The sequence below is a fragment of the Eptesicus fuscus genome, chromosome 17, assembly GCF_027574615.1.
Source record: "Eptesicus fuscus isolate TK198812 chromosome 17, DD_ASM_mEF_20220401, whole genome shotgun sequence".
NCBI classification, from domain to species: Eukaryota; Metazoa; Chordata; class Mammalia; order Chiroptera; family Vespertilionidae; genus Eptesicus; species Eptesicus fuscus.
The window spans coordinates 37,433,521-37,461,474 of NC_072489.1; the positions used below are offsets into that span (position 1 = coordinate 37,433,521).

A 27,954-nucleotide genomic window follows, 5' to 3' on the forward strand; every position below is an offset into this window, starting at 1 on the left:
GAGAGAAAATTCACTTAATGGAAGTGGGAGGAGCAGAGAGCGAAGCATAGGAGTAGAGGAAGGGTGGGAAGAGCTGAGGAACAGATGAGGCTATCAGGCCAACAGCCTGGAGAGCCTGGAATCTCCTGGTGGGACTACTGTCCCGGAAAAGGATGAAGGGCTGCGTCGTAAGAACAGGGTTCTGTAGGAACAAGGAGTCAAAGCTATTGTGATCTGCTTATTATACTACTTTGTAATATAGTGTTATATTATTCTAAACATACTCTATTTGAATTAATGCAAATTTCTCACTATATATTATAAGCATATGTCTACTTTACACAATCCCCTTGAATAAGCAGAGAGAAAAAGAGAAAGTAAACGTGGCAAATTTTTTAACAACTGGTGAATCAGATTTTTAACAACTGGTATATGGCCGTGCATTGGATTCATCTTGTAACTCTTCTGTAAGTTTGAAAATTAAAAAAATAAAAATTGGGGGTATGTATGGAGAAGAGTCAGTTGTTGCTTTTTAACTATGTGATATGTAAGGTTGGGTCATCCCTATTACATGTTCAGGGGTATGTGGCATTACATATGAATTTGTCCTCTGTGATGTAGCATATGAGACCAAAGCTCTCTTCTGAGCAGAGTAATTTGTCATCTTGCATTTATGTATTCTCAGGTTTTGATAAAGTCAATCTGGAATTGTCAGATTTTTGCCTAATTTGGACTCAACATTTTCTCACAAGTCAGAGGTAGCTCTTAACTTGTAGCTTTCACAATAGTTCACTCATTCATTGAATAAGCATTTATTGAGCACCCACTGTATATAGGGCAATGTGTGTAGTGTTATGAGGAATACAAATAGGATTCCAATAGACATTCGATTCTTAAATAATCTGATAACTTTATATAAATTAAAAGCTTTGCACATAAATGACTTTAACACAAGATAGAAAATCACTGTTTTGTGTCAAGTCTTAAAGGAGGGCATCATCACTTCGTCTTGGGGGAAATGGTGTTAGGCATACTTCTGTGGCGTTTCTTCCACCCTGCACTGGAGGAGTGCTGGAGCTAAGAACTGAGCCTATTGGTGGGGTTGACGTGCAGGGTGCTGCATTGGTATGCTATTGCTGCATCATTCAGTGGCTGAAAGCAATAATCACTTATGGTCGCTCGTGTGCCTGTAGACCATTTGGGGCACGGCTGATCCAGCCTGGGCGTGGTGGGCAGCTCTGCTTTAGGCTGCTGCAGCTAGATTGGATATATGCTTCCCCCTGCAGTTTTGTGGTCAGCAGGGAGGACTCTGCTTCCTTCCTAGCTATGAAGCTGGCTAGGGCATGATTTCTTAGATGATGGTAGAGGTGCAAGAGAGCAAACAGAAATATGCGAGGCCTTACAAAGCCTAAGCTTGGAGCTCACAGTCTGTCACTTGAGCTCATATATCAGTGGGCAGTAGAAGTCACATGGCTAAGACCAAAGTCAGGGGGCACAGAGGCAGGATGTGCCTCAGCGAGGCACTAGCAAGGGTCTGATACAGGGAGAAGTGAATTTATGACATATGCCTTCTATGCCTTATATGAATGCTACATTTTTAAGAGAAAGAACTTCATTTTTTTTTAGAGCAGTATTTAAAAATCTTATAAAAACTGTAAAAAAAACAGGTTTATATGGAAGAATGTCACTACTCATCTCTTTAAATGCCCCCCTGAGGTTAAACTCAGAGCTGAGGAAGATCTAGGGCAAATGGCAATGGGAAATATGTGCCCATCTAATTTTTTTTTTAAATATATTTTATTGATTTTTTACAGAGAGGAAGGGAGAGAGATAGAGAGTTAGAAACATTGATGATAGAGAAACATCGATCAGCTGCCTCTTGCACAACCCCTACTGGGGATGTGCCCGCAACCAAGGTACATGCCCCTGACCGGAATCGAACCCGGGACCTTTCAGTCCGCAGGCCGACGCTCTATCCACTGAGCCAAACCGGTTTCGGCCCATCTAATTTTTTAGGTGTACTTAGAGCTGGCTGCAGGCCACATACTTTCCCTTGATATTCCAGGTCTCTACTTCCTGCATTCTTTCTTCCTCTCAGGGGCAACCAGTCTCCTTTTATATCCTGGCATCTTCTCCCTCTCCATCAAAACCTAGTCTGCAGAAAGGATCTGGCAAACTCATTCACAGTGAGGCATAAGCTACTAAAATCTAACCGCTTCCAGGAGCATTTGCATTTGGACAGGGGACAAAGAAGGGAAGGTTCTATAATGGAGAAACATTAAGCAGTGGAGAAACATTAAGGGTGGAGAAGTGAAGGAGAGGGGTAACCAAGGAAGTAGCCCAGTGATCTCAAAATCCTATCCTATTGGATGCTACATTTTTCCTGGACAGGCCTCATGCTTGTGTTTGTGGGCAATACTATAGTTTCAGGAATAACTGGGAGCATGGCTTTAATTATATAAGTAGCATAAATGATCCTATATAATAAAAGGCTAATATGCAAATTGACCAATGGCGGAACAACCGGTCGCCATGACGTGCACTGACCACCAGGGGGCATATGCTCAATGCAGGAGCTGCCCTCTGGTGGTCAGTGCGCTCCCACAGGGGGAGCACTGCTCAGCCAGAAGCTGGGCTCACATCTGACGAGTGCAGTGGCGGCAGCGCTAAGGATGTCCGACTGCCGGCTTAGGCTCCCCGAGGGCTCCCGGACTGTGAGAGGGTGCAGGCCAGGATGAGTGACCCCCCCCCCCCCCCCGCACCAAGTGCACAAATTTCATGCACTTGGCCTCTAGTATTAAAATATATGCCCTAACGAGTCCACTGCATTTAATAACTTTATAATATAATGGTTTTAATTCCTACCAAGTGTGTAGTTACTATCTTTGAAAAACAAGTGAGTAAATATAGCAAGCATCAGGCAGGAACTTTCTGAACTGTGTCAAGGTTAATAATAAGTAAAATGTTATAAGTAGAGACAGGACAGCAACAGCTGTGCAACATTCTTGGAAGCAGGGATTTTGATAGCATGAAGTCAGACAGTGAGCTCAGTTTTGCAGCTACTCTGGCTGAGCAGAGAACCCTTATGATAATTATAAGGAAAACTACCTTTCTTTTATAAATTACAACTGTATTGCACTTGAAATCTGATGTCTGCAACTGGAAAATCAGGGGCATGTGGAGCAATGTTGGAAGAAGACTCAGATCAAACCTACGAGAACGTCCTGGCTGAGATTCAGTCCTTTGAGCTACCCATTGAAGCTACTTTAAGGTAGGGCTCCTATATAATTTGTTTCTTCCTTAGTGGCAATAAGGTAGTCTTATTCACTTCTTTTTACACTTTTCTCTATAACAGAATAAAAATAGTTTTAAGAAATAGTTACAATTCTGTGTACACCTAATCTCAAAGTTTCCTTAACCTTAGAGAAATTATAATAAATAAGTAATCCACTTTTTTTGGCATTATATTGTTTCCTGATTCATCACAACAAGTTTAAAAAATAGAATTGACTTTCAAGTGATCAAAAAGGGCCTCATGCCATCTCCAAATAGATATTCCATCTCATTTATATGAAGTTGCCATTGTTTTCTCTAAAATATTTCTTAGTGAAAAGGATGGAAAAAAATTAGACCTATCAATGAAACCAACTTATGTTTGGTGGATGTGAGTTGTAGAAAAAAATGCAGACTATTTGTACTGTTTCTGATCAAGTATCTGGTGACCTCACATATATGTATTTTTTAATTTACTCTTAAGACTTAAAAATAGCTTCTTTGGTAATATGGGGATTAATTTGCAGAGTTCAAGAACAGGATTGAAATAATAGACAATGTTTCTTTGTGCTAGAAGGGCACCTTTTAACATTTAATTCTTTCCGACTATCTGCCTATATCTGACAATCAGTGTGGGAATGGGATGGCAGTCACTGAATGTGATAGTGACAGTCAATAAATATTTGTTGACTAATATTTGTAGATTAAGTGAAAATATTTTTTTTGGGGGGCGGGGGGAGTGTTGTCTCTTCATTCTCAGAAAGGTCCCAGGGCCAGGTGCTTTGAAATTCACTACAGTTTAAATCCGAATATATTTCTATCAAGTATTCAAATTTGATTTTGCATTAAGTATATTTTGAATCTCTTCCAAAGGCCTAGGGTAGTGTAGGCATGGGAAGTTTTGATATATATTGGTTGTCTCTTGGATTATCAATATGTAGGTCAGTTGCAAAATCCTTACAACTTCATTATAACTATTCTTTATACCTTCATTTTTATTTATTTTTGAGCATGATGTGGAGAAGGGCAAGTAATTTTAATATCCTGATTCAACAGTAGAAGAAACCAGAGCTTTTTACTAATGGGAAACTCATTTTTTTTTTTTTTCACATGGAACATACTTTATACTATACCAGCACCTTCTAAAACTTGTGCATTTGCCTGATGGCTAGGTCAGAGGTCTAAAGAGAGACAAGAGCAGGGGCTGAAGGGAGCCTGGACGTGTGTTAGTTGCTTTGGTCTCTGCTGCCATGGCTGCTTCAGAGCCTTGGCCTCAACCCCTGACCCTCTTCATCTCTCCCCTGGTCTCACACTCTGGCCAGTATCTACAGACTTCTTCCATCCCTGGAACCATCTCAGTCTTTCTCTGGCATTGGACCTGACTTCCTAGAAGGTTCTTGGATCTGCTCTACCCTCTGTTCTTAGGGCAAATATCCCCAATCTTTACCTGGTTTTCCTAGAGAAAAAAATCAGTGTAGATCTGCAGTCGCAGCACTGTCCCAGCATCACCCTCGAGGGTGGAGACAGCTCACATATTTTCCCCAGGTGCTGCCCTGTCACCACCACCAGTGGACCTGGAGGGCCCACGGTTAGCTTCGTGTTTAGGTTATAAAATGAGTGGAGCATGCTTTTCCAAAGCCCACTGTGAAAACATAATGCTATTTTGGAGGATAGACACAGAGCCCCTAACAAGCTTTATCTGGGACACTGTTAGCCAAAATCAGTTTTCTGAAACTGTTGCTAAAATTATTAATTAGATAAAGACTTGTTAGGTTGGCATTCAGTGCCTTTCTACACACACCTATGCACGGCATCAGTAGTCCAATGTCAACTATTCTGTTCCACTGGTCTTATGGAACACATGAGCTCATGTGGCCAAATAGGAGGGTTGGAAAATAAAGACAGGCTTTCCATTTTGGCCAAACTGGAGTGTTTCCTGTTTGACATACGCTCTGAGATTTTCTTCCTCCAGGTGCTCACTGGTTCCCTTCCTTTATTTTTCTTCGCTCTTCCTGCCTGCCTGCCAAAATCCAGCCCATCTTGCAAGGCCAGCTCAAATGTCTTTCTTCTATGAAGCCTCTCCCGATTCCCCCACCTGATGTGAACATTCCTTCCTTTGAAGCCCCAAAGAATCCAGGGCATTTTGACTCACTTGGCTGTGTGTGTGTGTGTGTGTGTGTGTGTGTGTGTGTGTGTGTGTGTGTGTGTGATTTTGTATTATAACCATTATCAGAGAAGAGATTCCTGAGGGCAGCACCTGGGTCTTACGTCTTAGTATCCTCCGCAGAAACATCTACTGTGCCTGGCACATAGTAGCTAGGCAGAGAGGTTGGAGAAAGGGTTTGGCTGGAGGGAGATTAGCTGGCCCTGTCACGAGGTGCTGGAATGGACAGTGAGGGAGGGGTTAGGACACTGAGAGGATGGGTCTGGGAATACAGGAGAGAAACTGTTTCAGGGAAAGCCCTGCACCTTGGAATTGAGGTTGAGAGAACATCCAATAGTTCTACTTGTTTTTCTGTGTCACAGAAGAAAGGCACTGCTTCACCAAACATTTTCTATTGTAAAATCCTAAACTCCATTAGTTTCCTCTTCCTGCACCCCTTGTTTTTCAGGTAGGAAATCTGAGGTGCCCTGCTCAAGATCAGTGTTCAGATGAGGGTCAGGTAGGGTCTGCTTTTCTAACAAGGGAAGCTCAGAGAGCTCAGTGACTCACAGTTCCTACCAATGTCATGTCAGGATGGCCCAACAGCCCTTTTTTCACAGAGTGTGCACGCCTTCCTGGCACACTCACCCGCACAGATCACCTGGGAGAGTGGGTCTCCTCCACCTGAGGAGTCGCGAGGGGTTTGCTGAGACCAGGAGTCATGTCGGGGATAGTCACTGGCCCACAGTCTCTTTCACCCTGCCCAGGCTGCATTCCCCCTAACTCTTCACACTTGACTACTCCCGAGTAAGCTTCTCCCAGCCTGTCTCCTGCCCGACTCCCCCAGTAGGTCCTTGGAGGCAAACATTCTCAGGGAAAGCTCCTTTGGCCTTCTTTTTTTTTTTTTTATAATATATATATATTTTATTGATTTTTTTACAGAGAGGAAGGGAGAGGGATAGAGAGTTAGAAACATCGGAGAGAGAGAAACATCGATCAGCTGCCTCCTGCACACCCCCTACTAGGGATGTGCCCGCAACCAAGGTACATGCCCTTGACCGGAATCGAACCTGGGACCTTTCAGTCCGAAGGCCGACGCTCTATCCACTGAGCCAAACCAGTTTCAGCTGGCCTTCTTTTTGTTTTGGTGGAAAAGTGAAGACTCAGATGATGCTGAAGTCCTGTGTTTGTTTTCATTCTATGGTTGAAATGGGACCACTGCCCATAATATTATGTTTCGAGGATAGTTTTAGGGGTGATCTGAGGCACCAGGATTTTTCCATGGTTTATTTGTGTTGCCAATAAAATACCCATTAAAGACATCGCAGGCAGCTATATCAATTGAATTGAGGAATACCATTCCAGGGTGGACAGTGGAATTGGATATTAGCCATGCAGATGGTGAATGAATTTAAAAGGGAGAAATATAAAGAAAGGCCTACTACTTGTGCTTGCATTGTACTAGCATGGCTTTGCTTTGGTCATTCAAAATCTTCTGGCTGTCAGATTGTTGGTAGGCTGAAACTCACTAGCGGGTGAGGTCTGGAGTTAGTTTTGCTGCCCTAATCCTTTTGCCCTGGGCATCACTGTTTTCACAGCGTTACCACGGTATGCTAATTTCCATTGGATTTTCTCATTTTCTTTAGGTTTTCTAATTTTTCACTCCAGTTCCTCCATTTGGCCTAGATACATTCAGCTCCTTATCAGGCCCTCCCTTTACGGGGCTGTCCCTGGTAAGCTTCCTGGCCGTTTGGAACTACACTAAAGAAAACTGTCAGTACCAGTTTCATTTAACATTACCAACTGCTTTGAGTAAGGATGGTCAATAGGTCTCACCTAGCACATCAGTTCCAGTGTATTGGTAATGGTTGTCTGAATCCCATGCTGAGAATGATTCTGGTAAATCAGTCATGGCAGCTATGGTATTAGGATAGGGCAGTAGCAGTGTTCATAATATTTATCAGATTTACCCTAGAACTTCCTGCTGCCAGGCCTCACCCATTTGGCCTGCTCTCCCGTGAATCCAGACTCCAACCTGGATGTAGCCATTATGCCTCTTGGGGTCCTGCAGGGGTGTTGTTAGCTTCTTAGTTACAGCATGTTCCAAAACTACAGCATATCTAAACCAATTTGGGTTCAAAAGTTGCAGTGTGTGTCTTGTTGCTCTAGCTGGGCCCAAGATAAGCAAATCATGGACACATTGAAGGGCATGTGAAGCGAGGAGGAGGTAGAGAAAGGGGACATATCCAAAGAAAGCCCTGCAGATGGTGGGGAAAATAGGAGGAAAAGGGAACTGTCCAGATGACATACCAGAAGAAATTTTGGTAATTGTTTTATGATAACATGATTGTTTTACACTTGTATTCACAGACTCTCTCGGGCACTTTTCCAAAAGCTGACCATGAAGTTTTACCAGTTTAAGGGCAAACAGGATATTGTTATTTCTTTGACTTTAATGTTTTCAGGAATGAAGATAACATACCTTTAGGAAATGACAGAAAACATTTATTTAAAAAAGAAAAAAGCAACTCACAATCTAAACTGTATACCCAGTAAAATTTTAGGATGACATACTAAAAAATACGACTGGTCAAATTCAACTGTTGATGTTCTAAAATGCTCTTGCTCTTTATATCTTCAAACATGTAAGATTTCTATTAAATCCTATTTCATTAAGTATATTGGTTAAGATCAAAGGCCTAGGTTTTATTAAGTTGTTTGATTTGGTCCTTAGTTTCTGAAACTCTGAAATGGGGGTTATAATAAAACTTATCTCAGATGGTTAATGTATATGAAATGCTTAGCACAACGCCTGCCTAGTATATTGTAAATGCTTAATAAATATTAACTCTCATTATTATGCCTAATTTACATCTGGGAAATATATCCCAGTATACTTTAATAAATAGGTACTTTAGAATATTGATGTAGACAAGCACTCACAGCATTAAGCCAAGTGCAACTGCATAGGTCCCACAGAAATGAGCCAGCCCTGTCTGAGCTTAGCACAGAGCCTGCCACAAAGCAATGATTCAAGGAAATAGTTGTTGAATAAACAGATCCGGGGCAAATTATATTTGAACCCTTCTGGGATTGGCTCATATTTAAGAAAAACTGAATTTATTTGGCTTCAATTTCAAATTTCCTTTCATTGTTCTCCACCGTGGGATCCAGATCTTTATGGGACAACAGATTCCTGGACATAGTTTTACAGCAGGAGTCCTCCCAGGCCTGCCTCTGACTCTGCTGATACTCTCTTGCACTTGCAGAGTGTGGCCACTTGGTGTCACTGCACCAACAAGGCAGAAGCTGAGGCGTGCTGCTGTCAAGACATCCCCCAAGAGTGGCTGAAAGGCCACAGAGAGGGTTAGCTTATTAGCGTCCGTGTATAAAGACTGCCTGTGCTTTACATTTTGGCACAGTTTTACAATTATATAACGAGGACCCTGAAACCATTTAGGAAACACCTGAATGATATTAGCAGTCTTGAGAAGCTGAAGATCAGGAAGTCAGCTACAGGGTTTCCAGGAATGGGGAAGGGAACCTTTCTGTCGAGTTGCACCCTACCTCATGAAACATGCGTTTGCAACATTAAGCTTAACGTCAGAAGTATCTGCATGTAGATCATTCATTTAACAGCTATTAGCTGGGCTGGGCAGTAAACAGTACAGACGCTGTTTTTGTGCCTGGATGTGGAGACAGACCCGTGATTTAATTTACCACCACATGTGCCTCAAAGGACAAGCACTACCTCCAAGGACAACAAAGAGGTGCTTGACTTAGAAGCAAGATCTGGGAGGTTCACTAAAGTGGATCAGGAACCAAGAGTCTAAGCCCAAAGACATGGACCCATTTCCTCCTCCACAATAGAAAACAAATTTCAGGCAGTTTCTACCAGTTGAGCATGCAGGAAAAAATGAGGTTCAGGTTCAGAAAACCCTGACACAAAGTTAGGATAGTTTGTTAATGATTAAAAAAAAGAACATTTATGTGTTGGTTTTATTTTATCAAGAGGAAGCTAAATTCTGGGCTTCCTGGTTTAATAATAAATGCCCGATAATCCTAGTCTTCAATGCTAATGTTGATTGAGCTCTGGGCTAAACATTACACATATATTACCCCCTTGAATCACTACACAGCTTGGTGAACTAAGAACTATTATTGTCCCTAATTCATATTTGAAGAAACTGAGGCTTACACGAGTTAAGTTAACTCTCCAAAGGCCCAACATCTAGTAAAAGATGAGTTGGAATTCCAACCCAAGCAGTTAAATGCCAGACCAGGGCAGCTGCCTTCTACAGCCGCCTCCTCAGGGAAGGGCTTCCCCAAGGTTGGTTATTAGTCTGAAGACAAGCGACTTCATGACTAAGAGTTAATTGACAGGTGAAAGCTCTAATTCACTGGTTAGTTTCATACTGGACATAGAATGCAGCTCCTGCCCTGCCAGTCTTGCTGGTGTGTCTTTCCCCTGCCAGAGTCCCACGGAGAGATTTGGGGTGGATCTCTGGAAGTCAGCATCCACTGCCTGAAAAAGAACTCAACATGCAGGTGCAATCTGCCCGTGTGTGCCCTACTACTGTCCAACCTCCTCAGACCAGACTGATTAAGTCACCTATCCCTCGGGGAAAACAACTTCGGAACATTCTTCTTGGCTGACTTTTTAACTAAAGAGAAAAACAGGAACGGGCTAATAGGTCCATCTTCTCCAACTCACTGCTGTGTGGCTTTGGACAAGTGACTTAATTTCTGTAAGTCTCAGTTACTTCAGATTGAATTGGAGATAGTAAAAGTACCAACACCACAAGATTGAAATTAGATTTTAGTAAAACTAGCACTAACTTAATTACCAACTAAAGTACTAATTCAATTAGCGAAGGCTAAATTAGATAATATAAAGGTCTGAAGGCTTAGCAAATAGTGCTCAATAAATAGCTACTATAGCTTTTATTTTGGCCTATAGCTGAAATTCTTAATTTCAGAGCCTTTAGAAATGTATCACTTTAGAACAGGCTTTTTTGGGGGGACACATTTGTTATATCTATGTCCGTGGTTAAAATTTACATAGTTATTTAGGATATTCAGCCTTAATCTTAGCAAAAATCTTCAGGTACTAACGAAACTGTCCGAAGTCACAAAGGGAACCAGCAAAAGCTGTTTCAGAAGGAGAAGTGGTATATGGACTTCCTCCCTTCTTGAATTGCAGGGAAAATACTGCTGCTTATGGTGAGGCAATCTCCATGGGTAGGTGTTGAAACAGGCTAGGAGTGAGGAGTGCATGAGCAGGGCCAGCTTCCCACGACAGGGGCCTCTGGAGCTGGATAGATGGTGGCAGGATTGGTGAAGAGAAGGGGGAGTGGTCTGGGTAATGAATGCCCAGGAAAGGAATGCCCCGTCAGGAGACAGGTGCCAAATAAGAAGCTGCCCCGTGCCATATGCCCCACTCTTCTCACCTTCCTTTCCTCTTCAGAGCCATGAACTTTGGCCAGGCACATCAACTTAGCTAGGATAGCCTGCCATTTCCTGCAGAGGCAACTGGCTTTCTGTTCTCTTTATAGCAAGGCACGAAATTTGTCTTCATTTCTTGTGTTTCAGTTTCAATTTTCAAAAAGTTTATTTTGCTCTCTCAAGAGCTGAACTTGCAATTCCGACACCAGGCGATGGTGCCCCAGTAATTGGAAAGGCAATCAGCTAAGAAAAAAACTGAGTGTTTACTAAATAAAAATCAATGGCAGGAAGGGTCAAAACACTGGGATAGAGGGATTTGGCTTGACCCAAGGGTAAAATTGTAAATAAGCTGAGGAATGGATGAAGTTGATATCTCCTGACAAAAGTCTTTAAATATTGTTTCTTGCATTGAAGCTCTTTATAAAAGTGGGCATCAGGGAATCTGAGGCAATATTTTCTATTAGTGCTACAGATTTCTATTAAGGTAACTGAACACAGCCACGTTATATGATATTATATTTAATGTCAATGTGTAAAGAGCACGTTTGAGGGAATTAACTTTTTACAATTTGATATTGTCCTGCTTTCTAATGGTTACCAATTACAAGTTAGTCAAACTCTTGCCTTATGCTCAGGCCTATTTGGAATGCTCCTTTCCAACCCATCCTGACCTCTTTCCAATGGCTTCAGAGCTTCAGTATTGTCTGATTTCAAAACCCTTCCAGCTTTCTCTTAGCTATGTGCAGAACTCTATGAGGAACTATAAGGAATTGCAAAATTAAAAAAAAAAAAGTCTCTCTGAACTTAAGGACCTTAACATGGTGTGACTGTTGGTGAACTTGGGAAGAGATTTTTGTTTGTGTCTGCATATTCTTGCAGCTCAAAAAAGTGGGATTTCTCAGAGATGATCTGAATTCTTCTGTGCCATCCAGACCATGGAAACAGGCTTGCGATGGGGTTTCTGGTACAACGAGCAGTTGGAAATAGTAGAGCTTCCTTGGTCTTCCAAGCCTACATGTGCTGAGTCAGTGGTATTTTGGTTCCATGGGGGCCAAGTGTACAAAAACAAATAAAATCCCCAAATGTAGGAAAAGGAACCAATCAAAACAAGTGCAAATTATTAAAACAGTTGGTGGTGGAATGGATAAATGTGCTAAATTGAATCTAGGGTCATTTACAGATGGGGAGACTGAAATGTAAAGAGATTAGGTTCTTGCCCAAGGTCACCCCGCTGTGAAGTGGGGTGAAGGTGCAGGGAATTACATTGAGGATGCCTGTCTTCAGAGCTCATGCTTTTAACTATTATGCAATACCAGTATACCACCTCCCAGGATTTTTGTCGGGAGGAGGATGAGATAGGCTTCTAGCAAAAGCTCACTGAAGGGGGTGAGTTACACCGCTGGATAGCAAAGGGCTTCTTTGACTCAAAGGCAAGTTCAGAGCCCTGGATTAATGGAGGCCAGAAAATAGTTATCCTTCAGGGCTAGGTTTGCACTCTTCCTGATTAAGCTTCCTCAGTCTCTGCTTCAGTCAGGACAAACTGGTTTACTCAGCGTCCCATAAACCGCATTAAACAGGACTCTTCGACACCAGTACCTTCGTGCAAGCCACCCCGCCTCTTTTTTCTCCTGTCTCTGAGGACCTCTCCTGTCAAAAACTTCCACCTTCCTCATCCCAGCTGCAGCGACGTGGGGGCACCGGATTCAAGGACTTTCGCATGAAATCCAGCATTGCCCCTGGGCCTCTCTGGCATCTTTGCTACCAAGTGTCACAGTCCTTCGTCATTTCATTTTTTCTGGCGCTTCTAGTTTACTTCCAAGTTGAGCGGCCTCTGCGAACTTCCTGTGGGCAGGGACGTCAATCCACCCGGAGCGGCCGTCATGGTCTCCGCTGGGATTTCCCCGGTTCATTCCTAAAATAAATGTTATGCCCGAACACAGGTTTGCTGTTCACGAGGGCACGTTTTCCTTTTCTCTTGACTCTCCACCACCCAGAGTCCATCCGGTCTCCTGGTTAAACTTTTCCGTAGCTTTTACTGCAGGTTGAGGGTGATTCTTTGCCGCAGCAGAGGGTCTGGCACACAGAGAACAAGGATATATGTTAGATATGTTCAAGGCGGGCTCGTCACAGACCGCAACTGGGGCACGTGGCGGGGCTGAGCGGGAGGGGACCCGTCTCCCGTCCTCGCCGTCCACGCAGCACCTTGGCCTTGGGAACGAGCCAGTGCGCGCATCCCACCAGGCTGGGCGGCGCGCATGCGCGCCCCCGCGCCCGCCCGCCCCGCCCCTTGCGCTCGGGCCGCGCGCGCTGCTAGCTCCCGCCGTCCGCCCGCCCGCCCGGGGGCGCGCCTCGCCGGCTCCCCAGCTTCCAGCCAAGATGGCGGAAAGCGGCGAGGGTATAGGCAACGTCCCGGAGCATGAGCGGATCTTGCAGGAGATCGAGAGCACCGACACCGCCTGCGTGGGGCCCACTCTCCGGTAAAGCCCTCCTCCCCGCGGGACCCCGCATGGCCCCCGCCGGCCTCTCCTCAGGAGCGGGGCGGATGGCCCGACAGGTGGTGCGCGCGGCGGCGGCGGCGGCGGCGGAGGTCTGGGACCCCGGCCCGGCTGGGGCGGGGCCGAACTGGCGGCTGCACCTGTAGGCACCGGCAGGCCTCCGCCGCGGGAGCGGTGCCCGCGCAGGCGGTGGGTGTGGCCGCCGCGGTGCCTCTGACCCTGCGAGCCGCGGTGCCGTCCTGCGTTTGCCTCCCGGTCTCGGGCCTGCCCGGCTGGCTGCGGGCGGGCCAGGAGCGAAGGCTGACCTCGGCTGGCGGGCGTGACCGGTGTGCGGAGGCGCGCGCGCTGGTGGGAACCCCGGCGGGCCCGGCTGCCACGGGGCGTGGGAGAATCGAAATGGAGCGGGAGACGCCGCCGCCGCCGGCACCCTCATCCCGGAGCGGGCGAGGAGGGAGCGTGGGCTAGGCAGGAGGAGCTGGTGCGTAGGGACGCGCCGCCGTGACCATGGGCTCACCCGGCCAAGCTCTGACTTATTTACGGAAGTTCCATTAATTTTGCATTACATTTTCCGTGTACTTTACAAAAGGATGGATACCTTTTAGAAACAGTACCAGGTAGGGGATATTCCAGACTGACTACCTGCTGCCCCAATAGTAGGAATACTAGCCGGACACTGCACTGATGTAGGCGGTGAGCTGGGGCACTCTCTCCAAGAATAAGTGCCTTTTCGATACAAGGCTTCGTCTTTTGCAGGGATGACAGCGAGATTAGGGTTCACTTAGGGAACTTAGGGCTGATGGTGCCTTTGTCATGATCGTTTTCTTCAGGATACACGCTTCCTAGAAATGGGGTAGTGGGCCTGTGATTTGTGGACCTGTGGGGGTGTAACGTAACGTGAAACCAGTTCAAGTCACCGTGCAAACCCACCTTGCCCCGAGAGAGTCCGGAGCCTTGGGCTGTGCCCTGATCCTGTCACGAAGTGTGCAGTCACGGGCAAGAACCATTTCACCTTGCTGGGCCTCAGTTTTTCCCTCCTTCACAGACTGGGTAGGGGGTGGAGGTTTAGGTGCCCAGAAAGGCCAGGACATCGAGGACTTGTTTATTCACGGCTGCATCCCCAACACCAGGCATAGACGGCAGGCACCCGGTACATTTTGTTCTCATGATGTTTTTCCTATGACATGATAAGCATGCCTAGTGCATTTCCTTAACTTTCCAACTTAATTCTTCTCGTAAAACTACCTTTGGTAAGGAAAGAAGAAATCGTAAGTGAAAAGGGAGCTTTGTTTTCTTTATTGCCTGGTGAAACTTGAAAGAATACGTTATGTGGTATGGTTATCAGAGCAGTCCATGTTTGAAAACAGTTTTGGTTATGAAGGAGATACTTCATCTTGGGGATATGTGCTAGGCAGGTATCCGTGGAAAAAGATGAAATTAGAAGGAAATTTTGAAATACATTGGGAAACTTTTGTGTCACAAATAGAATATTTATGTTATTCTGTTCTGTTTTGCTGGACAATTGTGTCACCTGCTCACTTTGTTGAATCCTACGCTCCTTTCTTTGACTAACTCCAGTGACTCATACTTATTCTATTTATACCCTTGTCATCTCTCATTTATAAGCTCTCTCCACACACATAGAAGCCACTGCTACCAGTTCTTTTTCTTGAACAGCATTTAAGCTACTACTGTTTTCTCCTAGGTTTTTCTGAGTGAAGTACTAATATTAAATTATAACAAATCTTTTATTATAGTAAAACTGAAATATTTTAAAAGTAAAATAGTGTAATGAAGCACCATGAACCCATCATCTTGCTTCAATTCAAGTGGCCAGTCTCTTGTTTTTTAAAATATATTTTTATTGATTTTTAGAGAGAGATAAAGGGATAAGGATAAGGAGATAGAAACATCAATGAGAGGAAATCATCCATCGGCTGCCTCCTGCATGGCTCCCACTGGGATCGAGCCTGCAACCCGGGCATGTACCATGACTGGGGATCGAACCAGTGACCTCTCGGTTCCTGGGTCGATGCTCAATCGCTGAGCCACACCAGCCAGGTTTGTGGCTAATCTCCTTTGAACTTTCCCCCTATCCATTCTCCCTTACTCTGGCTTATTTTGAAGCAAATCCTATACATCAATTAATTCATAAATATTTCAGCATTAAGATTAATTTTTGTTGTTATTTCCCAGTTATCTTCTATCTGGCCTGTAGGCTTATGTTGTTCATGTTTTTCTCTGTGGCAGACTTTTTTAGCCTGACCTTTTCTTTATTCATTGTTTTTTATCAGATCTCGCTTTGTGGGGGAAGCCAGATGATTAAATGCTAAGCATGTATACACTCTTCACAGTGCCTTGCATATAATATGATTATTTGACCACAATGGAATTAAATTAGAAGTCAATCATAGAAAACTCTGGAAAATCCTCAAATATTTGGACACTGAATAACAATCTAAATAACCCATGGGTGAAAGAAGAAATCAGAAGAGGAATTAGAAAGTATTTTGAATTGAATAAAATGAAAATGCAACATATTGGAATTTGTGTGATACAACTAAAGCAATACTTAGAGAGAAATTTAAGCATAAACAGCTGTCCTAGAAAAAGAAGAGCAAATGAAATCCAAAAAAGCCAAAGAAAGGAGATGATAAACATTAGAGTGGAAATCATTGAAACAGGAATTAGAAAAAACATTTGAGAAAATCATTGAAACTAAAACCTGGATCTTTGAGATCAGTAAAACTGATGAAACTTTAGGGAAGACAATGTGAAGATACCAGTGATCAAGAATTACAAATTCTCAATAGGAATGTCAGGAATGAGAGAGATTACATCACTACAGATTCTACAGATATTAAAAAAGATAATAAAGGGATATTATGAACAACTACATTTGATAACTTGGAAGAAATTCCTTGATAGATGCAAACCATCAAAGTTCACTTAAGCCCTGGCTGGTGTGGCTCAGTTGGTTGAGCATGTCCCATGCATTGAAAGGTTGCCGGTTTGATTCCCACTCAGGGCACATGTCCAGGTTGTGGGTTCACTCCCTGGTCAGGGTGTGTATGAGAGGCAACCGACTGATATTCTATCACATCGATGTTTCTGTTTCGCTCTTTCTCCCTCTCCCTTCCTCTCTCTCTAAAAGTCAATAAAAACATTTAAAAAACAAAGCTCACTTAAGAATAAATAACCGAAAAGACCTATATCAATGAAATAAGTTGAATTTGCTGTATAAAACTTTCCCCAAAAGCCATCTGGGCCCAAATGGCTTTACTGGTGAATTTTACAACATTTAAGGAAAAATTGATACCAATTCTATTAAAATACTTCCAGAAAAATTGAAGAGGAGGGACTATTTCTCAATTCATTTTGAGGTCAACATTAACCTGATACCAAAACTAAAGAGACAGTTCTAGAAAAGGAAACTATAGACCAATATAAACACAGATGAAAATACTCCAAACAAAATTTTAGCAAGTTAAATCCAGCGGTATATAGAAAGAATAATACATTGTGATCAAATGGAATTTATTTCAAGAAAGCATGTTGGCTTAACATTTGAAAAACCAATCAATGTAATTCACCATATCAAAGCTAAAAAAGAAAATTTGTAGAAGCAGAGAAAGCATCTAGAAATCTAACATTCATTTCTGATAAAACCTATTGGAAACTAGGGTTGGAAATTTTCAGCCTGAAAAAGGGCATCTATGAAAAAACTTATAACTAACATTGTACTTAATGGTGGAGGACTGGACTAAAGCAAGGATGTTCATTTGCACCACTTCAATTTAGCACTGTGCTGAAGGTCGTTGCCAGTATAATAAGACAAAAAGTGGATTAGACAATGTGATCATTTATAGAGAAAATCATATACAATCTAGAAAAGCATGAAATTGATAAGTGAATTTAGCAAGGATGTAGGATACAATATTAATGTGCAAAAACCAGCTGTATTTCTATATGCTAGCAAGGAACAATGAAATTGAAATTCAAAATTGATACAATAAAAATATGAAATACTTGTAAATGTGACAAAAGATGTGAAAGACTTGTACATGAAAACTATAAAACGTTGCTGGTAGACACTAAAGAGGACCTAATACATAAATGCAAACATATGCTGTATTTATGGATCAGAAGACTCAAATTGTTAAGATGTCAGTTTTCTCCAAATTGGTCTTTAGATTCAAGGAAATTGCAATAAAAATCCCAGGATAATTTTTTTATATGTGTGTATACAAATTGACAAGCTGATTCAAAAGTTCACAGGGAAATGTGAAGGATCTAGAATAGCCTAAGTAACATGGAAAAACAAAACAAAACCCTAACAGAGTTGGAAGACGTGTACTGCCTGGTTTAAAGACTTATTATAAAGCTAGAGTAATCAAGGCAGTATATAGTACTAGCATCAAGATAGACAACTAGAAACTGAATAGAGACTCCATAAATAGATTCATACAATTGATCAGTTAATTTTTTTAAAAATCCTCATCTGAGGATATTTTTTCTATTGATTTTTATTTTTTAAAAACATATATTTTATTGATTTTTTTACAGAGAGGAAGGGAGAGGGACAGAGAGCTAGAAACATCAATGAGAGAGAAACATTGATCAGCTGCCTCCTGCAGGCCTCCCACCAGGGATGTGCCCGCAACTAAGGCACATGCCTTTGACCGGAATCGATCCTGGGACCTTTCAGTCCGCAGGCCGACGCTCTATCCACTGAGCCAAACCAGTTAGGGTTTTTTCTATTGATTTTTAGAGAGAGTGGAAGAGAGAGGGAAAGACAGAGAGAAATATCAAGGCGAGAGAAACACATCAATTTGTTGCCTTCTGCACCAGGGCCTGGGCCAGGAAGGAGTCTGCAACCGAGATACGAGGTACCTGCCCTTTACCATAATTGAACCTGGGACTTTTCAGTCCACAAGTGGATGCTCTATCAACTGAGCCAAACCGGCTAGGGCTGGTCAGTTAATTTTTGTCAAAGATGCAAAGGTAATTAATTAGAAAAAGATAGTTTTTTAAAATAATGGTGGTGGAATAATTGGATATCCATATAAAAATAATGAACTTTGCACCATATTTAAAAATAAACTCAAAATGCATTTCAAATATAAAATGCAAAACTATAAAACTCTTAGAAACCATAGGAGAAAATCTGGGTTGGGCAAAGATTTCTTAGATACTATTCCAAAAGCATAATACATAAAAGAAAAATTAATAAATTGGATTTCATCAAAATTGAGAATATCTGGTTTTCAAAGGGACTTCTAAGGGAATGAAAAGACAAGCCACAAATGGCGAGAAAAATGTTTGCAAATCACATATCTGATTAAAAAAAATGGAGTCCAGAATGTATAAAAGAAGTCTTTAAGACATAAAAAAGTCTTATTAAAAATAGGAAACTGATTTGAATAGATATGTCACAATAAAAGGTACACAGAAGGCAAATAAGCATATGAAAAAATGCTTAACATCACTAGTTGTTAGAAAAATGCAAATTAAAACTACAACATTAAACTACCTTGATATTGGACTGTTTGGTTGGAATGTGGAACAACTGGCACTCTTATACACTGCTGTGGGGATTTCATAGATGCTATTTATCAGGTTGAGGAAGTTCCCTTCTCTTCTAGTTTGTTGAGTATTTTTATTATGAAAGAGTGTTGAATTTTGTTAGATCCTTTTTCTGGAGCTATTGAAATGACTCTGGTATTGTAAACCAAGGCAAATACAATTCATTTTCCATATTTTGTCCTTTATTGTGTTCTTTCATATTCTGAAATAAACAGTTTGCTTTAGATCACTGGCTCTTTCTTAGGGATCTGTGAGATGGGACGTATTTTCAAATAATGCTTTCAAATGAATGAATCAATAATTAAAAAAAATCTCAGTTTTAGTTTTTAATGTAAATATTGATAGTTATAATCCACATGAACAAAAAGCTTTTAGGAATTCTTAATAAGTTTTGAGAATGTAAAAGATATTTTAAAAATTGAGAATGACCGTTTTAGGACAGAACTACTCTTTTTCCTTGAAAAACAAAAGCACACAATTGTCTTTGTCACTATTTTTCCTAGTATAATTTTAACCACTAGTAATGATTTAAACTTTTAACCAAAGTAACTAATTTATACTCACATTGAAACACTGAGGTTGAATATTGAGAAATGTCTGTTGTACACAAACATTTTATCAGACTAGCAAAACTCATGAGCATACATAATACAACTTTCTATAAACAAACATCCCATTTACATGTTCTTAAAGTGGCAAATATGAACTCTCTCATTAACATATCCCAAACTATAGCTTCTCTATAGTATCTATAGTAATAAAAGTGTAATATGATAATTAGACTGATGTCCTTCTGGACATCCTTCCGATGACCTTCTGGACAAAGCTGCAGCAGCAGGGGCCGAGGCAGAGGCAGCTGCTGTGGTGGCGAGGGCCCAGCCCTTTGAACGAATTTCATGCATCAGGCCTCTAGTATAAAAATATGAAGCAAAAGTATATAAACAAAATTATGCTTAGTAATCAGCCTTCTAAGATTATCTATTAATTTAATGTCAAGGTTTAAGTTACCTAAAAATCTTGGAAATTGTCTTTGATACCTGTTCAAATAAAATGTTTGTCAGAATAATGATTCAACTTAGTTGAACACAAATTTACATTTTTAATCATCATTAGTTATGTGAAGTTGGATTTAAAAAATATTTCTGAATTAATTCCTGTAAGAAGAATATATTTTTTTAAAAGTCTAGCATATTTAAGGTGTTAGAAGTTCAATTTTCTTGGAATTTTATAAATATTCCATTTATATGCGTACTTAAAATCCTATGTAATAAATGCCTAGGTGGCATCATGCCCTCGTGTGATGCCCTCGTGCGGCACCCTTGTGCGGCGCCCTCGCATGGCGACGTCGCCACAAGATGGCCACCACAAGATGGCTGCGCACACAGCAGAGGCGGGGCCCAGCGGCTGCTCCATGCGGTGAGGCCTGGGGGTCCCGAGGCTCTGTGTGGTGCAGAGGAGGCTGGTCCCGGCATCTCCACCGCCTCACACAGAGGAGGTGGGTCCCGGCGAAGGAGGCGGGTCATGGCAGGGGAGGGCAGTTGTGGGCAATCAGGCCAGCAGGGGAGGGCAGTTGTGGGCAATCAGGCCGGCAGGGGAGGGCAGTTGTGGGCGATCAGGCCAGCAGGGGAGCAGTTAGGCGTCAATCAGGCCTGCAGGGGAGTGGATAGGGGGCGATCAGGCTGCAGGCTGAAGCGGTTAGGGGTAATCAGTTAGGCAGGTAGGCGAGAGGTTAGGAGCCAGTGGGATTGGGCCTAAACTGGCAGTTGGACATCCCCCAAGGGGTCCCAGATTGTAGAGGGTGCAGGCCAGGTTGAGGGACACCCACCCCCCTCCCCGTGCACGAATTTTGTGCACCGGGCCTCTAATATATATATATGTTGATTTCAGAGAGGAAAGTAGAGGGAGAGAGAGATAGAAACATTAGTGATGAAAGAGAATCATTGACTAGCTGCCTCCTGTATGCCCCACACTGGGGATGGAGCCGGTAACCTTGGACAAGTGCCCTGACCAGGAATTGACCTCCGGCCAATCATATGCGTACTTTTTTTTAAACCAATAAGCCAGTCAGAACAATTCTTTTAACTAAGAGACTTAAAATCTAAATTACTAATACCCTCTGGAGATAAGTTATTTGATTTGTCACACACAATAAGAAGTAAAAGCCTTTCTGAGTTACTGATATAGAACATTATAGCTTTGTTCCTTTCATTTCACCCACAGGTCAAGAGACATGAGTTGTAAAGATTTTTTAAAAAATAACCTCATTTGTTCAGATATCAAAGACCTGTTCTTGGTTGTTATGAAATTCTTAACTGATTTGATCTCAAGATAGACAAAAAGACAAACAAAAAAGATTAACAAACCAAAGTGTCTTTTATCTTTTATCCAAGAGATCTCTGTCATCAACATCGAGCAGGGTTGGGGAACATCTGGCCCGCAGGCCATGTAAGGCCCAAGAAATCATTTGGTCTGGCCCTGCCAAGGCATTAGGGATGAGTTAATTAAATGTTTGACCAAATATGGCAGGCTAATTTTTAAGTTGATAATTTTGTATGGCCCACGAATGATGTCATAAATATCCAAAATGGCCCTTGGCAGAAAAAAGGTTCCCCACCCCTGATGTAGAGGGATCATTAAATAAATGGTCAAACCATAAAACCACATTCTTAGAAACCAAGCCAAAACATACAATCTGTAGAGAGGGGAAAAAACCCTCAGAGAAATAGAGAGTCAGTAAAGTTAAATGTATATTGCCACTTGGGTTTTACTTCTGGGAGCCAAGTTCCTAAGCTTAAGTAGTCCATGAGGTGCAATTCTCTAGCAGTGCAGTTTCCTGGCTCTGTCAGGTGAATCTGCTGGGCATCTTAGTGAAACCTACAAAACTATTAAAAGATAATTTTCAAAAAATATAAAATCATGACCCTTATACAAATATAAAATTATTGCATGCCAAAGATTTTATTTAACTTATTAATTAGGTAACCCATAAGATGTTACAACTCTTTCAAAGGTAATGGCAAAAACAATATAGACATTTGGGAATGCTGAAATAGATTTGTAATAGGCACATGATTGGTCAGTATCCTCAGGGTAATAATCAATTTCATTTCACAGGCCAAAATGTTTGTATTTTTATAGAAAAGAATACATCAGTTTTCTATAATTTATAGAGTTGTAAAATAGCCAAAAGATAATGAAAGGCACAGATAACCTAGAAAGATTTTCACAATTTTTCTTGTTGCAAACTTTTTTTTTTACACTTTATCTTTTATGATGCTTACACCCACCCCACCCCCCCCCCTTTTTTTTTTTTTTTGGCCATGCAAAAGTTTTTCATTTTTATCAAAATAAAATTCATCAGTCATCCCCTTTTTGCTTCTGGATTTCGAGTCAGGAAAGTCTTCCATATTACCAGGTTGTAGGGGAACCTACCCATGTTTTCTTTTGGTACTTGTACGGTTTTATTTTTTTACTTTTATATTTCTGTACCTTTTTTAATTTTCCTGGGGTATGGTGATGATGAATGGCTCCCATTTTATTTTTATTTATTTTTAAAATATGTCAAGCCAGCTATCCTAACACATTAAAAAGTAGATTACTTTCATATTGATTTGAAATGCTGTCATTATTGTTTATTAAATTTTCATATTCAGTGGGTCTATCTCTGGTTTTTCTATTCTGTTCATTGCCTATATGTCTATTTGCATGCTATACCATGCTTTTAATTATAGAGGTTTTATTGTATTATACCCTATATCTAGTAGGGAATGCTGAAATAGATTTGTAATAGGCACATGTAACTCATTTGTAATAGATTTGTAATAGGCACATGTAACTCACCCCACTGCTCATCTTTTTGTCAGTGGTTTCTTGATTACCTTCCTTGTTCTTCCAAATGAACTTAATAAATTTGTTTTGCTCTAGAGTCTAGACAAATTCTCATAATATTTTATTGTATTGAGTTAAATTTATAAATAATTTGGGGGAATAGACCTCTTGATGATGCAGAATCTTCATATCTAAGAGCATGTTATGTCTTTCAGGAGAGTTAATTTTCCACAAATAAATTTTAGAATTTCATAAGATTTTGTGTATTTTTTGCTGTTATTTTTAATTGGATCTTTTCTTACATTATGTCTTCTAATTGTTTTTTTGCTTATATGTATGCATGTTGATTATCTTTGCTTATTTTCTTAGCCTTTTACTTTATTAAATTTTCTTATCTGTAGTAATTTTTTCCCATTGATTCCTATGGGTCTCCAGAAATGTAATTGTATAATCTGTATTTAGAAATAACTTTATTTCTTCCTTTCCACTTTTTAAACTGTAGATTGCTTTGTCTAATTTAACTTCATAGCTTAATTGCAACACAATAGTTGAGACGGCAGCATCTTTATCTTTTTCCTGACTTTAGCAGGAAAGCCGTTAGTGTTTCCTCATTAAAGAGAACTCTGGCTTTTGGGCTGAGGTATTTATATTTTTGTTTTGCTGAGGAAATATCTATTAATACCTATTTTATTTAGTGTTTTTAACATGAAAGACTACTGAATTTTTTTCAGACGTATTTTCTGCATCTATGGAGATGGTCATACAGTTTTTCTTCTTTGCCTTCTGTGATTGAGTTTATTAATGCATTTCCTATTATTGAATCGTTTCTGTATTCATAGAATAAATCCCACTTGGTAATGAAGAATTGCTTTTTTAGTGTGCTGTTGGACTCTGATAGGGAATTTGCTTTTAAAGATTTTTTTTTGCGTTGATGTAAGTGAGATTGGTTTGTAGTTTTCTTTTTTGGTGCAGTCTTTTTCAGGTCTTCAAATAAATGTTATGTTCGTTTCATGAAAGGAAACGGAAGCTCTCTTTTACTACCCTGGGAATACTATAATTAGCACTGTATTATTGATTTGTATTTTTATTTCTTTTGTTAATCCTCACCAGAGTCTATTTTTTCCATTGCTTTTCAGAGATAGTGAAAGGGAGGAAGGAGGGGGAGAGTGAGAGAAACATCCATGTGAAACAGACACATGATTGTTTGCCTCCCTCACATGCCCCAACCAGGGGGCAGGAAACGATTCCAAAACCCAGGTATGTGCTCTTGACTGGGAATCAAAGCTAAGGCCCTTCGGTGTGTGGGCTGACACTCTAATCACTGAGCAACACCTGCCAGGGCTTATCTGATATTTAAAGGTTTGTTAGAATTACCCCATGAAATCAGTTGGGCCTATGCTTTTTCTTTGTGTGGGAGTGTCTTGTAACTTTTCTCTAGTTCTTCTGTGATAATGTTCTCTTTTAGACTTTCATATTAGAGTACAGTATGCAAATATAGTATTATGTTATAATTGCTTCATCCCCCTTGTCAGTTTTGATGTTGGGTATTTGTGATTTCACTCATTTTCCTTCCTTTGATTTAGATTAGCTGGTGGTTTGTCTGTTTTGTTGATTTTTAAAATTTATTTATTCCATTAATTTTCTGTTTTCTAAGACATTCCTTACTGCATTTATCTTTAATGATTTATTTTATTCTTTTCTAGCTTTTCTGTATTTTGTATTTGATTATTTTATTGATGTAATTATTTAATGCTATAAGTTTTCCTCTGATGATTACGCTAGCTTTATTTCACATATTATGACATGTTTTTTAATTTAATTTGTTCTTTTAATTTAAAGAAATTCTGCTATTTTATTTTTGTATTTTTCTTTTGATCCAACAGTTTAAAAAAAGAAATCCTCACCTGAGGACATGCTTAGAGAGAGGAAAGAGGAGAGAGGGAGGGAGGGAGGAAGGGAAGGAGGGGAGAGAGAGAGACAGAGACAGAGAAACATCAATAAGTTGCCTTCTGTACCCACCTCGATTGGAAATCCAACCTGCAACCCAGGTATGTGCCTTAACTTGGAGTTAAACTGGCAACCTTTCGGTGCATGGGATGACGCTCCAACCAATTGAATGACTCTGGCCAGGGGATCCAACATAGGCTTTTAAAATAGGCTTTTAAAAAAATTCCAGATGTGGAGGGTATTTTTATTTTTAAAATTTTATTAATAATTTTTAGTTTTATTACATTATAGCTAGATTAATCTGTATTATTTATATTCTTTGGAATTCATTGAGGTTTTATTTGTGGCTTTATATATGACTAGAGGCCCAGTGCATGAAAATTCATGCACTGGAAGGAGGTCCCTCAGCCTGGCCTGCCCCCTCTCACAGTCCGGGAGCCCTCAGGGGCAGAAGGCAACCTGGCAATCAGGGGAAGGCGATACCCCCATCACACCTCTGCTGCTGCCACTGCCGGCAGCACAAGCCTTGGCTGGCCCTGGTTACCTGAGCATTGGGCAGCCCTGGGCGGCTGGGAAACTGCCATCTGAGGCTTGCCTGCGCCTTGGGCTGGCCCTGGGCGGCTGGGAAGTTGCCATCCGAGGCTTGCCTGCGCTTCAGGCTGGCTCTGGGCGGCTGGGGGGTTGATGAGACTAGGGGATTCCGGAGGCAGGTGTACGGAGCAGCTGGACCTGCCTGGGGGTGGGTCCGGCTGTGCCGCATGCCTGCCGCCCCGGCGGGGCTGAGGGGACTGGGCGCCGCCATCTTTGCGAGTGTGGCAGTTAATTAGCATATTCCCTCCTTATTGGCTGTGGGTGCTGCCATCTTTGCGAGGGCATGATGGTCAATTAGCATATTACATCTTTATTAGATAGGATTAGTTTTCACCCTAAAAAAGCAGATTCTTTTTTATTAGGACTCAGTTGTATTCATTTCTCTTTCTTTATGAAGTTGGTTATATCTTCTAAGGCCTATATTGTTTTTCACCTGCTCTTTCTTGGACTGAATGGTATTTTGAAGTCCTTTTATATTAATTTGTAGTTTCTGGTTGTTTTTTTAAAAATATATATTGATTTTTTACAGAGAGGAAGGGAGAGGGATAGAGAGTTAGAAACATCAATGAGAGAGAAACATCAATCAGCTGCCTGCTGCACACCCCCTACTGGGGATGTGCCCGCAACCAAGGTACATGCCCTTGACTGGAATCGAACCTGGGACCTTTCAGTCTGCAGGCTGACGCTCTATCCACTGAGCCAAACCGGTTTCGGCTGTAATTTCTGTTTTGTGAAAGTTTGTTGCTAAAGTAATGAGTATATAAATATTGATTTATTTTCTGTTTTATTTTCCATGGTGAATAGTGTTTTTTTGTTTGTTTGTTTTTAACTGTTGTTTTGCTGAAAAGTCAATTCTTAAGAGAATTTCTCCTTAATTGTAGATTAATACTCCTATAAAGGACTTTGGTAGAATATATAGATCATCTCTTAAGCTACTATGCAAACTGCACATTTGATCTACTTTAGGCAATTTAATATTTTTGTTTAATTTTCTAAAATCTGGGGAATCAGTCTATATCTGCATTCATTAATCTGTTTAATGGTTTGTTTTTAAAATTAAATTTTATTTAGCAATTCAGTTTGTTATCCCAGAAAACAGATACATTTTTATTTATTGGATGTTTCCATTTGTCATATTTTACATTTTAACAAGTAGCACAAAGTCAACAGGAAGCATTGTCTCCTTGGTTAGGAGTGTAAAAACAGGAAGGAGGAAGTCAATTGCAAATCTGTGTTAGCTGATTGTCAATTCAAGTTTCACCATAGTGGATGTCCATTGACTATTATCATTGTACTGTGTTGTTATCCAGAATTACAGTGAGTGTTAATGTCAATATTACGGAATATCAACCTTAGTTATAGGAAGTAATTAATGTTAACTAACAAACTGCACTTTCCTATACTTGGAAACAGGATACTATTAGTGAGAACAAGTCACAGAATTTGCACATAGAGGAAAACAAGGCAAGTAAAATTCAGCATCAGAAACATAAGGAAAATCATCCTTTCTTTTTGGGCTTTGCTTGATCTTGATGCTTTGACAGAATGTATAATCTTTTAAGATATGATTGTACCTGCCCATCTGCTGTGGCTCAGTGGTTGAGCATTGACCTATGAACCATGAGGTCACGATTTGATTCCGGGTGGGGCTCATACCTGGGTTGCGGGCTCTGTCCTGGTGGAGGGCATGCAGGAGGCAGCTGATCAATGGTTCTCTCTCATCATTGATGTTTTTATCCCTCTCTCCCTCTCCCTTCCTGTTTCTGAAATCAATAAAAACATATTTAAGAAACTAAAAATAAAGATAAACTAAAATGATTTACAAAAAAGATATAATTGTACCAGTTGTTAAAAAAAATTAGGATATGTCAACTCTATTATTTAAAAAACTAGTGGCCTGGTGCACGAAATTTGTGCACAGGGGTGGGGGGAGTGGGAGGGATGTCTCTCAGCCCGGCCTGCACCCTCTCCAATCTGGGGGATAACTGGCAGTCGGAAATCCCTCTCACAATCCAGAACTGCTGGCTCCTAACCACTCGCCTGCCTGCCTGATTGCCCCTATCTGCTTCTGCCTGCCAGCCTGATCATCCCTAACTGCTCCCCTGCTGGCTTGATTGCCCTAACCACCTCTGCCTCAGCCCCGCACCCAGGACCCAGGATTCCCTCCTCCAGCTGACCCAGGATTCCCTCCTCCCTCTGGTCAGCCATAGGCACCCAGGCCAGCTGCAGCCACAGGGAATGGTGGGCAGATGGCTTCACCTGGGCTGCAGCCACAAGTGCTGGCGCTGGGGACTGCGGGGTGGGTGGCTTCTCCATCTCCCGGGCCACAGCCAGCTGCAGGTACTGGTGCCTGGGTGGCTTCTCCGTCTACCAGGCTGTAGCCAGCCGCAGGTGCTGGCGCCTAGACCGCAGGCGGGCGGCTTCTCCGTCTTCCCTGGGATACAGTGTGGGTGACTTCTCCAGCTGGCTGCGGCCTGGGATCATGGGGCAGGCGGCTTCTTCATCTCCCGGGCTGCATGGTTTCTTCATCTCCCGGGCTGCGCCAGCCTCAGGCACTGGCACCCAGTTTCTCCATCTCCCCCAGGATGTGGGGTGGGCGGCTTCTTCAGCTGGCTGTGGCCTGGGATCACTGGGCAGGTGGCTTCTTGGTCTCCCTGGCTGCAGCCAACC

The 27,954-nt window shown here is 41.7% G+C and overlaps 1 protein-coding gene across 5 annotated transcripts in view; it reads left to right on the forward strand.

The window, feature by feature from the left end:
* Positions 1 to 27,954, forward strand: part of EXOC6 (exocyst complex component 6) — a 159,559-nt gene that overhangs the window by 10,792 nt on the left and 120,813 nt on the right. Inside the window, exon 3 of one of the 5 annotated variants that reach the window (XM_054728794.1) lies at positions 3,151 to 3,250. The exons of 1 other annotated variant lie outside the window; for it this stretch is intronic. In XM_054728794.1, coding sequence (XP_054584769.1) covers positions 3,165 to 3,250 — 86 coding nt within the window. In that variant the 5' untranslated portion in view covers positions 3,151 to 3,164. Of the gene's footprint in view, positions 1 to 3,079; positions 3,251 to 13,189; positions 13,387 to 27,954 lie in introns of those variants that run through there. 3 more of the 5 variants (XM_008156906.3, XM_008156905.3, XM_054728797.1) reach the window with 3 other exon arrangements.